General features: G+C 37.1%; 1 protein-coding gene across 1 annotated transcript; it reads right to left on the reverse strand.

Annotated features, from left to right (window-relative positions):
• Positions 1 to 928: 928 nt before the first annotated feature.
• LOC127454234 (tumor necrosis factor receptor superfamily member 14) lies at positions 929 to 17,618 on the reverse strand. The gene is made up of 9 exons (XM_051721299.1): positions 17,307 to 17,618; positions 17,120 to 17,187; positions 14,938 to 15,063; positions 14,700 to 14,855; positions 14,358 to 14,451; positions 9,512 to 9,594; positions 9,204 to 9,320; positions 3,484 to 3,585; positions 929 to 1,264 (listed from the first exon to the last, which is right to left on the reverse strand). Exons 2-9 carry the CDS (start codon positions 17,145 to 17,147, stop codon positions 1,092 to 1,094), a joined length of 879 nt encoding a protein of 292 aa, XP_051577259.1. The 5' UTR covers positions 17,148 to 17,187; positions 17,307 to 17,618; the 3' UTR covers positions 929 to 1,091.
• Between the last annotated feature and the right edge of the window lie 329 nt (positions 17,619 to 17,947).

Raw genomic sequence — 17,947 nt, forward strand, 5'->3', positions numbered from 1 at the left:
GGCTTCTTGGAGAATTCACCACAGTTCTTCTGTCTATTTAGGCTGTCTCAGTTGCTTCTGTCTCTTCATTTAATTCCAGACTGACTCGATGTTCAGTGGGGGTCTCTGTGGGGGCAATACCATCTCTTGCAGAGCTCCCTGTTCTTCTATTCTAAACTTTTCTATTTGCAAAAGTAATGTTTGGGATGCTAAAATGTATTTTTCGTATTGACACTCTAAAGCTGAAGATATAAATAACCATCTTAAGACAAATGTTTTTGTGAAACATCATAAGTGCCTAAAACTTTTGCACAGTACTGTACGTATTCTTGCCTTCTCTTTGCACTGGAAGCTTCTGTCAAAATGACAAATTCCTTGTGTGTGTGTAAGCATACTTGGCAATAAAGCTCATTCTGATATCATCTCAAGTGAATGTCATTTTATCAAGAGTAGCCGACTTTAAGTGGAGAAAGACTGAGCGAAATTTAAAAAATTCAAAATAACTTATACGTTGTTCGTACTGCAGCCAATAACGACTTGATTTCTGTTAAGACTTCCAAAAAAAAAAAAAAAAAAATTTTTGATTTAAGGCGGATATACTAAGAATCTGACTGTCGGTACCCGTCTCAACAAAGCCTACAAACCTCAAATGTAATGTCTTCCCCGCTGCAAAGCCTTTATTTGACCACTAAGGGGCGATAAGTGGCCTATATCTTCTGGACTTCATCCCTTTTGCTTGTTACTTCATCACAGGGTATATAATTCAAACACATCATCACCCAATTTGACCTCTTTGTGTTTATGGATCAAATGCAGCAATCAAAAAACAAAACAAGCATAAACAAAAACATATCTTAAATAGAGGACTAAAGACAATATATATGTATTATTGCAAGAGAAGAGACCACACTGTGGAACGGCAGTAAAACTCTGAAGGTTTTCATTCATCCAGGTTAAATGTGTGGTAGAATTTATTTGTGCTATTTAATTCTAGTTTTTACAAATGTTTTACAAAAATATGCTTTAAGTAGCTTTATAGTTATAGGTAAACCAAATCATTCTGTACTCATGGATAATTGTCAGGTAAATGGAAGTGAGTTAATGTGTCATAGTTAATCATTCCATTCAGACTCCTGTGGCTCTGATTGATATGTGGAGTGGCACATGATGCTGTCTGTATATCCATTTGCAGCAGTGGATTCTCTGTATTTCTCTGAAACTGTCCTCATTGGCATGGCTCCACAATCACACTGTATGTTACAGACTATGTTTGTGTCATTTTCAACTGTGGAAAAAAATCGGGTACAATCAGTATTGAACAATGATTGAACACCTTTGATAATTCAACTGGCAAATATTTTTTAACTCCACTACAAGCTAGTTCACCTAAAAATGAAAATTCTCTCATCATTTACTCAATTTCCCCCATTGGCCCTTATCTATCATGGCCTCCTAATAATCCCCATCCCTGAGTTGGTTACATCACCCTACTCTCTTCTCCATCAATAGCTGGTATGCGGTGAGCGTACTGGCACACTATGGCTGCCAGGTGGATGCTGCACACTGGTGGTGATTGAGGAGAGTCCCCCTGTACTATGTAAAGCGCTTTGAGTGCCTAGAAAAGCACTATATAAAATGTAAGGAATTATTATGATTAATTATCAGTTTCTTATGAGATTATACTCATGATATCCTGAGAAATCAGTAAAAGCTGCTTACTTCACAAACCGGAAAAACAATGAACCTATTGTCACTCACAATATGACTGGTTTTACAACAGCATGTGAATCAGACCCTGTGTTTAAGCTGAGACATCAAATTATGTGTAGGAAGAACATGTAGGAGTTGTGGGAAGCCAATACAGTCAAACCTTATTAGCTTCTATGGCACACAGTGAAAGATGATACATACTGTATGTGGTTTGTACCCTTCCATCTGTGAGCCGATAAAATCAGAAGAGGTCAAAGGAAATTTGTAATCATTTATATGGTGACGCAAAGCCACTGTTGAAATCATAACACAACATTTGTTACTGTTCATTTAGAAAATCTCCTGACAGTAAGTAATGCATACTGTGGGAATGTTTGTAAGATTCTACAGTGGTGTGACTGAATGTTATCTGTCAGACATCTGGGTCACAGCCTCAGAGAAATATTATTTGAGATCCAGTTTTGCACTAAATGTAATACCTGGATTCTGTTGGAAGCTTTCAATTATCTTATATGGGTTTAAATTCATTATTAGGTTGTACAAATAAGGTTTGAATAAAATAGTTTCACATACACCACTGTACACAGTTAGCACTAAAAAACAGATTTGAGTAAATTGACACAGAAAGGAAAATACTGCCATTTTTATATTACTTATATGTGGTACAAGTATGTGGTAGGGTTGCACGGTCTACCGGTACTAACGAAGTATCGCGATACCAAAAAAATTAAAACAGTACAATATCATCTTATTGCTAAATTCGGTACCATATTACAGTGTGCTGTCATTAACAAAATTATATGAGGTGAGAAATTTGAGATGAAATCAATGGCCATTTGAAAATAAAATAAATAACCTCTGGATATGGCCAAATGTGATCATTAAACAGAAGGATGTAATTTAATAAAATAATATACATTCACATGTGCTGCACGCTACAGAATGAACAAGAGGCGCTGCTCTGTTCTGTCATCTGCTTCACAAATGCAACACACACTACTGGTGCTTAATTTTCATGCAGTGTGTTTAGAGTATAAATGGCTTTTAACACTTAAAGGAACTCCTCCGGTACAACTCTGAGATTTCAGCTCCAGAATTGCAAAGGGAGTATCCCAGCATTAATGGGAAGCTTGATATAACTAACCCGTAAAAACAGGAAGAACTCAAAGGTCTGTCAAAATAAAAGCTCTATTCAACAAAAGTTCTATTCAAATAGATGTGTGAAATTGAAGACAGAAAAATATAACTACTATATAAAAATGTAATATTAAAAAAGAAGAAATAACATTCATAATAACAATTATGTAGTATTAAATGGTATTATTATTATTATATCTGTAAGCAATATCACAAACGCAAGCAGCCTTGTGCCACAGGTAATTTTTTCCATTAATGTTTTCATTAATACTGTGATGCTCTGTTGTGCAGCATTTTATTTTAGCAAAAATAAAATGGCAATTTTCTGTAAAAACAAATAATAATAATTTTGATATTTTTATTTGATTAAAACTGTATGCATTAATTTGATTAAACATCATTTGATCATAACATTTAATTAAAACATTTAACATGCGGTTCTTTTAATCTTTAATCAAGTAAATGTCTGTGTAATTTAATCAAAAATCTGAGGCTTTTTATTTGATCATAGTATTGATTTAGTATCGATACTGAGGTACCAGGGCTGGTATCATACCGAAGCCAAAATTTTGGTATCAGAGCAACCCTAGTATGTGGGTGAAAAGAAGACCGGCAATGAATTTTACTTGGGCATTTAACAGAAAGAGGGTGTTTTACCTTTATGTGTGTGTTGGTGACATTCTGCATGTTTCTCCACACCAGGGTATTTCAGGATGTCTGGAGGAAGTACTGGTGAGTGTAAATACTCTGAAATAATCACTAAGAACACACATATGCACATGTTATTAGATGATTCACAAGCCATAAGAAAAAAAACATGTTAACCAATGCGTGATGGACTCTTTCTGCAGTGCTTGATGAATGCAAAAGTCACATTTTATATATATATATATATATATATATATATATATATATATATATATATATAAATCCCTATAAATGGAAATTCTGTCATCATTTGCTTACCCTCATATCATTTCAAATCCATATGATTTTCTTTCTTTGTAGACCACAAAAGGAGATGTTATGTAGGATGTTTAAGCTGCTCTTTTTTCTACATAATGCAAGTGAATACTGACCAGGGACTGTCAAGCTCCAAAAAGGGCAAAAAACACAATAAAAGTTGTTCATACGACTTGTGCCCTATTTTCTAAGCCATGCGATAGCTTTACGGAAAAAGGCCAGAATTTCCAAAAGTAATTATTCAATGATAATCTTCTCTGCCTCAGCTCTCAAATCTCATTCATGTTTGGATATATTCAAATATGTCATGTCAAGAAGGGCTTGAAATCATGCATTATCCCAAATTTAAATGTGCATATTCCAGTTGCACAACTTTTGAGAGGAACAGTACAGGAGAAGATTTTCAGTTATAAACATCTAAAATTGTTTTCTCATATGACTTTAGAAGACAGTAGCAGAAGTCATATGAACTAATGGTTATGGTACTTTTTTGGAGTTGACAGTGCTTGGTCACTATTCACTTTCACTGTATAGAAAAGAGAAGCATAAACATCCAACATAACATCTACATTTGTGGTCTAAGAAGAAAGAAAATAATTTGGGTTTGGAGAGACATAAGGGTGAGTAAATGAGGAATTTCCATTTTGGGTGAACTTTAATAATTTACTGTACATGTTGCTTCAATCTTCTCACTAACTGTTAGCTCTAACTACCAATTCCAATGAATCATAATTTTAATGTGCAACTATTAAAGAAATAAAACATGTTAAATGTCAATGTTAAATGTACAAATAAATGTAATTTGTATCTTTACAATTTAGATTTATGATTAACTTTTACATTTTGATAATAAATAATTACTCAAATATATAAAATAAAAAAAAACAATTTTCACATTAGAGAGCTGGACATAATGCAAGAGTTGGATGTCATTTTCAGTACTCATCATTTTACTTCTGGCAACAGATGTGTCTGATATGTTTTAAAAAAGCGTGTTTGTGCAGTCTTCATCAGTAATATAAGCCTGTGCATGTGTATGCTGAACTGAAAGGATGTGGTCTACCAGCAGCATTTTAATCTTAAGCATCTTGTGCACCAAGCAGTAAAGCTATTGTCAAAGCACAAAGCGTAGAAACATGTATGTGACTGTTTTTGTGTTTTGTTATATTCCCTACATCCTCACTGATGATGCTATCAGTGACAGCGAGGTATTATAACAAATATCAAATTATTGCAGAGTAGTCTATTACTCAATGACTGGCAGAGCAACTCTGGAAATTGTATGTTTGTTTGTGTGTGTGTTTGTGTGTGTGTGTTTGAGACAGAGTTTGGGGTTTCCCATCAATCAGACCTGCTGTTACTGCAACATGACCCTTTTATTTACGTCAATGCAAAATGATGTTTGCCATCATCAAAAGGACACATTTTTTTCTCAACCCAGATCTGCAACCTACAGATGTCAGAAGTCAGCTTGGTTTAAATGACCAGCTGTACAGAAATGTGTACAGAGACCTGGCTGAGATCAAGCAAAAGTCTATTATAAATACTGTTTTAATATTTGAACATATCTCTTAAAAACACATGTAACTTGTTTAGTGAGTGGGTAAATAATTGAAGAATTCATTCTGAAGTATCACTTGTTTTTCAAGTTATTGAAAAAGCATAATTTTCTGTAAAGCTGCTTTGAAATAATGTGTGTTGTGAAAAGCACTATACAAATAAAAATGACTTGACAAAGATTTTTCATCGTTCATCTGAAAGGCTGAACACCTGAATAAGTTTGAGAAAACATTCTACAATGATCTAAATCATTGAAACCTAACCGAGGGTATGTGCACCCTAGGGGGTGCTAAGTCATGCTCCAAGTAGTACTTGGAAAGATTTTGATTTTTAACCTTGAAAATAGAAAATAAGTCTTAAAGGGATAGTTACGATGGCGTATCTGGGGCCGGCGAGCTCCTCTCTCTTCCCTCTCTGCTTTCTCTCTCCCTTTTGTTATTACCGCCCCCCCTTCCCTTTCTCCTCTCTTTTGTCCTGTTCCCCCTCCCAGGTACACACAGGTCGGATCCAGAGACCGATGTGACCCGTAGATGCTCCCTCCCTAGAAATGGGGGGGGGGGGGGGGGTTGTAGGTCACAGGCCAGAGAAATCCCCGACCTGTGTTCGGTGATGGGGGTATGTGGTGAGCAGGGCGGAGCCGAGCGGCATCTGGGCAGAGCAAGGCCAGGAAGATAAGTGGCGAATGACTTTCACCTGCGTGCCACACCGGTCTCACGTTTACATTTACATTTATGCATTTGGCAGACGCTTTTATCCAACGAGACTTAGAGTGCACTTACTGTATTACAGGGACAATCCCCCTGGAGCAACCTGGAGTTACCAGTTATGTGCTTTAGTCCACTACGCCACCACCACTCCACTCGCGTTCCAGCGAGGGGTGGCAGGAGTACTTAAGGAGAAGAGATAACAGCAGATGGGAGAGAGAGTTGCATGAAGCACTCTGTGTGTTGAGCTGAAAAGCCAACAGAGTTTGTGTAGTGAAGCTGAAAGCAAACATTTTGTGTACTGCTTAAAAGCAGCCTTATTGTGTGCGACTGAAAAGTGCAACAATAAATGTCTACGTGTTTTGTCAAGCTGGCCCCAGCATCCTCCTTTCCACGAACTGTTACAGGGAGAAATTATGAAAACATTTTGTGCTGAGTGATGTTTATGGTGACCAACTCTTCAAGCTTCAAGAAGACACAAAGGTATAATTCAAAAGTCTAATAAATTATTATATGCGACTTGTGTCTTGTTCTCAAGGAATATGATAAGGTTTAGTGAGAAACAAACCAAAATATAATGCATTATTAAGTCAAACTCTTGACTGACCATTGATCTCCTGTGCGTGTTCATGAGTCTGCACGTGAGCTTTTGAGCTTCTTGCACGAGAGCAGTAGTTACGCTGCCGCTCATGAGGTGGGGTGTTCAAGCGAAAACTTGTTTTGTTTCGCTTCAACAGGACCACCAGTGATAATAACAACAGAAAACACAACAAAGATGCACATAAACCAGAGAACAGAACTTACAAAACATGTCTTAAGAAGTTGTGTCTGAATAGATGCATTTCTATGCCCAGCCTTATTTGTTTGAATGGAGTCCTCAATCAAACAGTGTGATGGGGGATGCTGAAGGTAGCTACACATACACACCCAGATGCTACAGTCAGACAGAGAGTACAGGAGACCGCAGGAGATTTTGCTTACCAAAAGTGAAGTGAAAGAAAGGTTGAGGAAGCGAGAATGTCTGTCACCTCTTCTCTATTCTGAACCAGTGTGTGTGTGTTTCTGTGTGTGTGCTCATCGAGATGCACGCTTCTGACGGAGCGGTGCGAGCACTCTAGCAGAACAGCGCTCTTCGTCGGTAGGTGTAACACTCTCGGCCAAAATGAAGTCGTTTTAACCGGCAAGTGTATTGCTGGCATCAATATAATGTTATCAGAGTGATTTTGGACTGGTGCCAGTTCATAGCGGACGAGGTTACCAGGTGCCCAAGCAATCTCTGTTTGATTGAGGACTCCGGTTCAAACAAATAAGGCTGGGCATAGAAATGCATCTATTTTTCGACTACAAAATATTCAGACATGTTTTGTAAGTTCTGTTCTCTGGTTTGTGTACAGCTATGTTGTTTTTTGTTGTTAATATTGCTGGTTATCCTGTTAAAACAACATTTACAAGTTTTTGCTTGAACACCCCACCTTGCGAGCGACAGTGTAACTACTGTTGCTCACGTGCAAGGAGCTCTAACCATACATTTTCACTAGCGTTGTGAGCAAAGGTGAGCAAGCGTTTTCAATTCATTCCTATGGAAGTCGAGCGCCACACTCTCGAGGTGGATTGTGATGTTGACAGCGGTGCAGAAAAAGCAATGAGGATGGTCAAGAATGCATCAAAAATGTTGAAGTTACTCCGCTTTATGCAAATGACGAACGAAAAATAGCAGGCAGCAGCCAATCACTGTAAGCTGAAATCAATGATGTCTGTCATAAGTGCTTCAACATATGAAGATAATGCTGAAGTTTCTGCTGGACTCAGTGCTTTAATCTTCAAATGATGATTGCATGCATACATTGTGACAATACTGTGGCTGGGTGAGCAAAAGTGAGACTCCAAACAGACTTGAAAAACAAAGACAGCATGCATTCATTGTGAAAATAAAGTGGCTGGATGAAAAAGCACAATAAATCAACACAGTTTTTATATGTTGGGCATTTGGAAATAAAGTTTGCATCTTTCTGACTGCAATCACGCATATATCTGATGATTAGATTGACCGTGAACTGAAAACAATCACAGAATGAGTTTGAAATGGCATATTACATACTGTACTACTCTTACTATTTCTGCCATAGACTGATGTGGCAGAAGCAGTAAAAGTATGGGAAGTATGCGATTGCAAAAACAGCCCACATTGGCTGTAACACGCCCCAAAGCAGTAGCTCTCTGGCATTGAAAGCGGCTTTGAGCTGAGTTTTTCTGCGCCAGTGGAAATGTACCGTTACGCTGCGTTTCCACTGCCGTGGAAGAAATTAACTCACAACGCTAGGGAACAGCTTGCTCCGCACTGCTGTCAATCCCACAATCCACCTCGCGAGCATGACGCTCGGCTTCCATAGGAATGAAATAAAAACGCTCTCTCACTTTTGCTCACAACGTGCCAGTGGAAACAAACGGTAAAGCTTGCGTGCAGACTCATGAACGCGCACAGGAGATCAATGGTCGGTCAAGAGTTTCACTAAATAATACATTAGATTGCGGGTTGTTTCTCAAAAAACCTTATCGCATTCCTTCAGAACAAGACATGAGTTGAATACAATAATTTATTAGACTTCTGAATTATACTTTTGTGTCCTTTTGAAGCTTGAAGAGGTGGACACCATAAGCTGCCCTTGTATGACATTACTCAGCACAAAATGTTTTCACAATTTCTCCCTTTGTGTTAAGAAAAAGAAAGAAAGTCATATGGGGTTATAACAACATGGGTGAGAAAATAATGACTGAATTTTCATTTTTGGGTGAACAAATCCTTTAATTGTATTCAATTTATTAATTATTTCTTTCTTAAGAAAGTTTCTCCATGATTTCCCCCAGAACTTTAAAAATTTGTGCAAGACAAACAAGCTTGGGTGTCTCATTAAAGGGAGATGCTATTTAGTCAGTCTGTTTTCCACCCACAGTATTGATTGTTTCATTTGTTTGTTTGTTTTTTTAAAGTGAATCATTGTAATAATGCCCATAAATGGCCTTTATAAAATATTTATGCTGAATGATATCCAATATAATATCAGTTAAAAGGAACAAATTTCTGGGGAAAAAACTGATCTAGATGGGAAACCTCAAACACAAAGGCAAAAACAGAAAAAAAGGATCACTAACCTGATCTATGTGATGGACGTTTCTTTGTCCAATAAATAAAAAATAGGGCCAAAAATATTATCAGGAAAGTAACGACTAGCCCTGCCCACAGACCAGCAGGTAACATCCAAGGACAAGCTGAAATAGAGAAAAAATAGTGAACTAAGGACATATGGACAATAGTCCCGATAGGAGGGTGTGTGGATCTTTTCAGCTTCTTTTCCACTCATTTTCTACGAATGCTTTTTTTTAAATCAAGAAATTAATGTATTTGCTTGATTGTAGAAATACAGTGAACAAGTTCCTCCAGTAGAGTTTTGGAGACTCACATTTGTATGCTTTAAAATCTCCACACACAGCATCTGTTGTGTCGGTCCCAGGACTTTTCAGATGTCGACCCAGAGCTTCACAACTGTAAAATGACAAAGACAGACGAATGAACTCAGAGCTTCCAGGGAAAGGGGAAACTGCATCAAGTTTACATCACAGTTCTACTGGGTAAAAGTGGAATCATTGCACATAGCCTATATAGTATGGGGGTATTTCATACATTCATGTCAATAAACTTTTTTTTAATTAACATCAAGATTTTAAATTACATTTAATTTTAAATGGATGTGTAGTATGATTTAATGATTAGCATGACTTTTATGATTTCAAAGTACAGCTATTCCATATAGTCTCTCAATTAATATGATGTCAGAAAAACTGCATGCATTATAGTTATAAAAGAATTAACAAAATGCCATTTAAAACAGTTTAAATGCCATATAGCATGTCATACATGTCAACTTCCCAAATGTCAACTAACATATGTATCTTGTATTTATCTAAAATGTACTTTTGGTTTATGCCTGTATGTATGTGTGTATTGTGGAAGAGCGCCCTTTGTGTATATGTGTGTGTTGAGGAAAAGGAAGAGAAACATTTGTGTATGTGTATTTGTATGCGTGTGTGTCAGAGAGAGGTTAAGAAAGAAAGCGATACCCTCCCACACCCACACACATGTACCTCTTAACTTTTTTTCAATGGAATCAAATAGATGTGGACTTATTTCTTGTAGGAGAATGACATCAGACATATTGATGTAAATCCTGAATAGGTTAATAACATAAAAGTTATGCATTCCTTCTCTATCTGTTCTTCTAACCAAATAAAGGATTTGCACAATGAGATTAGATATAGGGGAGACCGGAGCTAGTTGTCACAAGGGCTATATCTCAGGAACTATGAATGAATGTTATATTTATATAGCGCTTTTCTGACACTACATTCAAAGCGCTTTACATACTGAAAAGGGAACTCTCCTCACCCATCAACTATATGGCTTTGAGTACAAAGTCCAATAACAAATATACAGGTGCATCTCAATAAATTAGAATGTCGTGGAAAAGTTCATTTATTTCAGTAATTCAACTCAAATTGTGAAACTCGTGTATTAAATAAATTCAATGCACACAGACTGAAGTAGGTTAAGTCTTTGGTTCTTTTAATTGTGATGATTTTGGCTCACATTTAACAAAAACCCACCAATTCACTATCTCAACAAATTAGAATATGGTGACATGCCAATCAGCTAATCAACTTAAAACACCTGCAAAGGTTTCCTGAGTCTTCTAAATGGTCTCTCAGTTTGGTTCACTAGGCTACACAATCTGCTGATCTGACAGTTGTCTAGAAGACAATCACTGACACCCTTCACAAGGAGGGTAAGCCACAAACATTCATTGCCAAAGAAGCTGGCTGTTCACAGAGTGCTGTATCCAAGCATGTTAACAGAAAGTTGAGTGGAAGGGAAAAGTGTGGAAGAAAAAGATGCACACCAACTGAGAGAACCGCAGCCTTATGAGAATTGTCAAGCAAAATCGATTCAAGAATTTGGGTGAACTTCACAAGGAATGGACTGAGGCTGGGGTCAAGGCATCAAGAGCCACCACACACAGACGTGTCAAGGAATTTGGCTACAGTTGTCGTATTCCTCTTGTTAAGCCACTCCTGAACCACAGACAATGTCAGAGGCGTCTTACCTGGGCTAAGGAGAAGAAGAACTGGACTGTTGCCCAGTGGTCCAAAGTCCTCTTTTCAGATGAGAGCAAGTTTTGTATTTCATTTGGAAACCAAGGTCCTAGAGTCTGGAGGAAGGGTGGAGAAGCTCATAGCCCAAGTTGCTTGAAGTCCAGTGTTAAGTTTACACAGTCTGTGATGATTTCGGGTGCAATGTCATCTGCTGGTGTTGGTCCATTGTGTTTTTTGAAAACCAGAGTCACTGCACCCGTTTACCAAGAAATTTTGGAGCACTTCATGCTTCCTTCTGCTGACCAGCTTTTTAAAGATGCTGATTTCATTTTCCAGCAGGATTTGGCACCTGCCCGCACTGCCAAAAACACCAAAAGTTGGTTAAATGACCATGGTGTTGGTGTGCTTGACTGGCCAGCAAACTCACCAGACCTGAACCCCATAGAGAATCTATGGGGTATTGTCAAGAGGAAAATGAGAAACAAGAGACCAAAAAATGCAGATGAGCTGAAGGCCACTGTCAAAGAAACCTGGGCTTCCATACCACCTCAGCAGTGCCACAAACTGATCACCTCCATGCCACGCCGAATTGAGGCAGTAATTAAAGCAAAAGGAGCCCCTACCAAGTATTGAGTACATATACAGTAAATGAACATACTTTCCAGAAGGCCAACAATTCACTAAAAATGTTTTTTTTATTGGTCTTATGATGTATTCTAATGTTTTGAGATAGTGAATTGGTGGGTTTTTGTTAAATGTGAGCCAAAATCATCACAATTAAAAGAACCAAAGACTTAAACTACTTCAGTCTGTGTGCACTGAATTGATTTAATACACGAGTTTCACAATTTGAGTTGAATTACTGAAATAAATGAACTTTTCCACGACATTCTAATTTATTGAGATGCACCTGTATGTATTTTCTTTAGCAGAGGTTTTGTATGTTGTTTCAAACACCTAATTCAAAAACTTCCTAAATTAAAATGATTTTTGTGAATTCTATTCTTCAAACTTAAATTTCAATATCATCATATGCTCTTAATACTATAGATATTTGGTAAACAAGGTGAACAAAGTACAACTACACTGGAATATGTTAAAGGGTTAGTTCACCCAAAAATGAAAATTCATTTACTCACCCTCATGTCATCCCAGATGTGTTTGACTTTCTTCTGCAGAACACAAATTAAGATTTTTAGAATAATATCTCAGCTCTGTAGATCCATACAAAGCATGTGAATGGTGATTAGGTCTTTGAAGCTCCAAAAAGGAGATAAAGTCAACATAAACATAATCCATAAGACTCAAGTGGTTTAATCAATGTTTTCTGAAGCGATCAGTTGGTTTTCGGTGAGAACATACCTAAATGTAACTCTTTTTCATTGTATGTTTTGCCATTGCAGTCTATCCACCTTTTTCCTATGTCCCATTTTAGTGGAGTACCTGTGTTAGTTCAACTTCAGATGTGTGTGATTATACTTGCCACCCTGTATGTTCAAATCAGACAGACACACTGAGGAAGAGCCGTGAAGTTCTCGTCCTCGGGTATGTTATCGATTTTTCAAGTTTTCCAATCGGATGGTTATTTCCTTTTAAATCCACACGTAAGTTTAAACATTTCTTAAGCGGGTGATTGACTGGTGAGAGGTGGTGCTTCACTGCCTTCCGGGACGCATCAGAATGCCATTTTAAACCTCAAATGCGATGTGTTTTTGTGATTCAATCACAAACATTTTGCACCCCGTTTACAACTATATTTATTGCTGACCATTTTCGATCGGATCATCCGAAATGCGTCTTATTACCAGCTGTAAACAGGGTCTAAAATGACTGCAGTCAGAGCTAGGGAATGCTATAGAAAGGCTTCCGGCAGAAGTCCCACCCACAGTAGTTTCCCCAGAAAGACCCCCAGGAAAAAGGTGGATAGGCACGATCATGATTTCAAGCTCGATTACACTTCCTAGTGCTTGACCCATGTGCAGAGCTAGAAAGCGCTGTAGGAAATGTTATAGAGCTTGAAATCATGATAGTGCCTAGACTGCAATGGCCAGATGTATAAAGGAGTTATATGGGTTATATGGTTATATTTGGTCTGTTCTCAGCCAAAACCAGCTGGATCGCTTCAGAAGACATTGATTAAACCACTTGAGTCTTATGGATTATGTTTATGTTGACTTTATCTCCTTTTTTTTATAGCTTCAAAAACCTGATCACCATTCACTTGCATTGTATGGAACTACAGAGCTCGAATATTCTTCTAAAAAGCTTTGTTTGTGTTCTACAGAAAAAAGCAAGTCGTACACATCCGAAATGGTATGAGGGTGAGTAAATGATGAGAGAATTTTCATTTGTGGTGAACTAACTCTTTAAGGCTGGAGACAACTATAATGAAGGTAGATTTTAACCAAAAAGTTGAATTGTGTTTTCAAGACAAAGTTATTTTTCATAAATGTCTGGTCAGGGAATCTGGTCACATGTTTTTAATATTAAAAATGTATACAATTTATTAATTACAATGTTTGTTACCCAAAACAATGGTTTGACATATATTTTACATTTTCTTTTAACTATATTATAATTTCAATTTTGCTGAAAGGTCAATTACAGGCTGTTTAATGGAAGGTTCCATTTTGACAATATAGTGTGAAAACATGTCTCATTATTGGGACAACGTGTGTTCAATGAAGTGTATCTTTTTTCTTGAGGAATAATTGTGTATTGTTTACTTTAAGGTAAATGGCTAAGTGTATTGAAATTGACTAAAAATTTGAAATATTCACTGGAGTACTGTGACAATACGTCCCAGTCTCCCTTACGACATGTAATAAATGCAAAAAATGTGATACAATGCAAAAAATGTAACCAAGATACAGTAAGACAAGAAGTGTTTTTATGCAAGTGTGTGGGACATGGAAGTACTCACTAATGTTAGTCAGAAACTCGTGGTTCTGGTGAAAGAGGTCATTTTTACAAATAGCATCTGATTCTTTGTCAATTGAGTAAATTTGATAGCTTTTTAGTCATATGTTCCTGTCAGTAAGGTGTGTGTGAGTAGGAAGTTTGTGCCACCTGCTGTGTAAATAGTTTTGTACTGTATGTCTTTGTCAGTCTGCTTAAATGTTTTGAATGTTTATTGCTGTCAACTTCGCTGAATCTCACCTAGTATGATTTTTGCAGCTGGAAAAGGAGTCCTCCACATTGCTGTAGGTTCCCTCTAGGCAGGGACTGCACTCTGTGTCTCTCCTGTCTGTGTCTGCAATACATATTCAGTTAATAACAGACCACTCGCCACCCGTGAAGGAAAAGAAAATAAGTGTCATAATTGTGGCCGAGTGGTTACCGCACATGTGTTGACAAGAAATTGAATCTAGATCACAACATTTTCTAAACTCATTCCCCCTTCTCTCTCTATCTCCCTATTATTTAATCCTCATCAACACTGAATTAAATGTAAAAAAAAAAAAACCTGGTACACCGAAAGAGCTGAGGTAGATTGCTTACGTTGCCTGGTCACCCCTTTCCCTGGAGGGCAACTGGAGACGTGATCGCAGAAATCACAGGGTTTCTCGGAGGTGTGTTTGCAATAGAACCCGGGCTTACACTTGCACTGCCTGTTTCTGTCGGCCTCACATTCTTTGTCCGTCATCAGATTTTCATCTAACACACACAAACACAAATGTTACTCCCTGAAAAAGACATGTGGCATATCTGTACTGAGATTAACTGAATGTAAAATTACTGCTTGAGCACTCCCTGCAGGATAGACACTTGGTCATAAAGTTTTCCTGCTCAATATAGGTGCGATGTGGGCAGGTTTTACATACTGTGTCCATTGTAGCATTACATGTTGTATACACATATTTCCCTGAGAAATAAAGAAAGCTGTGTATCATAAAGTTGGTTATGCAATCATTTGTAAGTAATTTGCAATATGACATAAAATGGCACATTTTATCTCATCACGAATATACAGTGGCCCTAAAAAGTATTTGGACAGTAAACCCACACTTAAATTGTATGAATTTGGTTGCATTATAAAACAAAATATCAAACCATGTACTGTAGCATCCTACAAACAAATTAAATTACAGTATGCAAGATGTTTTCTCAGAACTAACTTCACTTTTCTTAGACATTTTTGCAATTACTTTTAACCAGCTGGTCCCAAGTGGATGTATGAAGTGCTCTAGCACAGTAACCACAGGTTAATCACATTAAATGAATATTCCGGGTTCAGTACAAGTTAAGCTCAGTCAACAGCATTTGTGGCAAAATGTTGATTACCACCAAAAATTATTTTGACACATCCCTAATTTTCTTTTTTTTTTTTTAAAGAAAAGGAAAAATTTAGGTTACAGTAAGGCATTTACAATGAAAATTAATGGGGCCAATTTTTTGAGAGTTTAAAGGCAGAAATGTGAAGCTTATAATTTTATAAAAGCACTTACATTCATTCTTCTGTTAAAATTTGAGCTGTGGTAAGTGAACTTTCAACTATCTTTCATCTTACAATTTTTGACAGCCAGTAAGTGTCCAAATATTTTTGTTTTAATTTTAAACAGTATCTATGGCATTATGGCCCAGAATTCAAAGGATAGTTCGGACTGCTGAGAGGATTACTGGCGCTCCCCTACCCACCCTGCTAGAACTGTACACATCCAGAGTGACAAAAAGGGCTGATAAAATCACTCTTGAACCCATTCACCCAGCATACTTCCTTTTTGGACTGTTGGCCTCTGGCCAGCGCTACAGAGCACTGAGCACCAGAACAGCCAGGCACAGGAACAGTGTCTCAGGCCATCCACCTCATGAACAGTTAAAACTGCCCCCAAATACTTTCCTTTTGTCAATACAACCATGTGCAATATTCAGTCCATCCATTCCTACTTATATGTATTTCATTTATATTCTTTAACATATCCTACCTCTTCAATACATTACATCACCTGCACATAACTGTATATCTGTATATAAAATATTTTAACAGCATTATTGCGCTATTGTATATTTATCTGTTATATTTTATTTTTTTATGTATATATGTTTAAATGTATGTTTGTATGTATGTATGTATATATGGTTGCATTCTCTTTGCACTGGAAGCTTCTGTCACCATGACAAATTCCTTGTGTGTAAGCATACTTGGCAATAAAGCTCATTCTGATCATTTAAAACTGTGTAATGTTTTGCTTAAAAATATGCTTGTGCTATCTAATCCAAAAACATTATTAAGTGTCTGAAGTGTCCAATACTTTTAGGGGCCACTCTATATTAGTCTACCTAGTATTTCAAAAACACAATATCCTCTGTTTGGTTAGTGCACATAAATGCCAGGAACCATTGAAATCTTTCCCTTGTTATCAGACAGAAAGGGTACAGTACACAGTACAGGATTTCCTGTGCTGAGCAGAGACTCTAGTGGGCTGCTTTGACCTCGATGAAAACAATATGAAGAGTAAAAATTAAAACCTGATTCCAATTCAGTGCTTTTAACTCAATTCTTGGCAATTTATGACATTATGACCTACATTACCCCAGACACACAACAAAGTAAATGTAACTTATCATAGCTCAGCAAAACACCAAATCATTGTAAAAATGCCATAGTTAAGTAAAGCAAAAGATCAGTCTTGAACAGTCATTCTCACACATTAGCTTAGGGAGAACAACTGCCCTTAGTTTCATAATAGTGTTTCACAGACTATAACAGAGCTTTCATATTGAAAAGTGGTTTAAAAACAGTAGTTCCAAATAGAATGATAATCCAAGTGATTATTAAATATGGCAACAAAAACAAAAAAAAAAGAAAAGAAAAATGACAGAGTGTAGAGTACAACTGTACAAAACTCCTATAGTGTAACCACCTAAATGACATATTTATGCTATTTAAAACAAATCAAATACTTAAACGGAACACTCACCTTTTGGGCATTTATTGCATTTTCCCATCTTGTTCCCGGCTACTTTTACAGTCTGTTTTGATTCTGTCCTGTATGAAAATAGTTGTTTTGTACATACATATGAAGTCTGTGAGAATGGACGCCCCCTAGACACTGCTCACGGACACTGAGCAAATGATCTATTGATTCTTCTGTATATTTACATTACCTGGCAATTGAGGATTATTGAGACATGTCAACCTCTTGAATTGTGTCAGTGATCTTCTTCTCTTTTTTAGTCTTTGCTCTTTGTCCCTCAGTCTGTCTGTCAGTCTTGCTCTCTCTTTTCTTATCTGTGTCTTAACATTTGAGTTTATCTACCACAGGTCTGCAGGCAGAGGAAGAATTTTTTTTCTCTTTCCTTTTCAGATTCCTCTGGCTCTCTTTCATATGTTACCCACTTTTAACCCCCTCTGTTACTCTGTTTCTGCCTTCCACATTGGAAACCCCCGCTAAAACTATTCCACCCTCTGTGCTTTGCTTGCATCTCTCGACTTCCTTCCTGTTCTCTCAGCTCTTAACCTCCAAGAGAGAAAGAGAAAGTCAACATTACCTAAAGGCCTTAGTTTGTTTTGTTTTAAAGGTATTGTTCACCAAAAAATTTCAATTAATTTACCCTCATGTTGTTCTAAACCTGTATCATTTTCTTTCTTTATAGACTGTAAAATGAGATGTTATATTGGATGTTCATGCTGCTCTTTTCCATACGATGAAAGTGAATGGTGATCAGTGGCTGTCAAACTCCAAAAGTTACAAAAATCACCATAAAAGTACCATTACAAGGTCCATACGACTTGTGTGCTATATTCC

Source organism: Myxocyprinus asiaticus, chromosome 16 (assembly GCF_019703515.2).
Source record: "Myxocyprinus asiaticus isolate MX2 ecotype Aquarium Trade chromosome 16, UBuf_Myxa_2, whole genome shotgun sequence".
Taxonomy (NCBI): Eukaryota; Metazoa; Chordata; class Actinopteri; order Cypriniformes; family Catostomidae; genus Myxocyprinus; species Myxocyprinus asiaticus.

Bases quoted from the DNA above. Each gene is read 5' to 3' on its own strand.
- LOC127454234 (XM_051721299.1), bottom strand. From the start codon at position 17,147: ATGGGAAAATGCAATAAATGCCCAAAAG. The intron at 9,595-14,357 runs GTGAGATTCAGC...GTCATTTTACAG, and splicing joins AGCTGCAAAAATCATACTAG to TTGTGAAGCTCTGGGTCGAC. The intron at 1,265-3,483 runs GTAAAACACCCT...TTTTTTCCACAG, and splicing joins TCACCAACACACACATAAAG to TTGAAAATGACACAAACATA.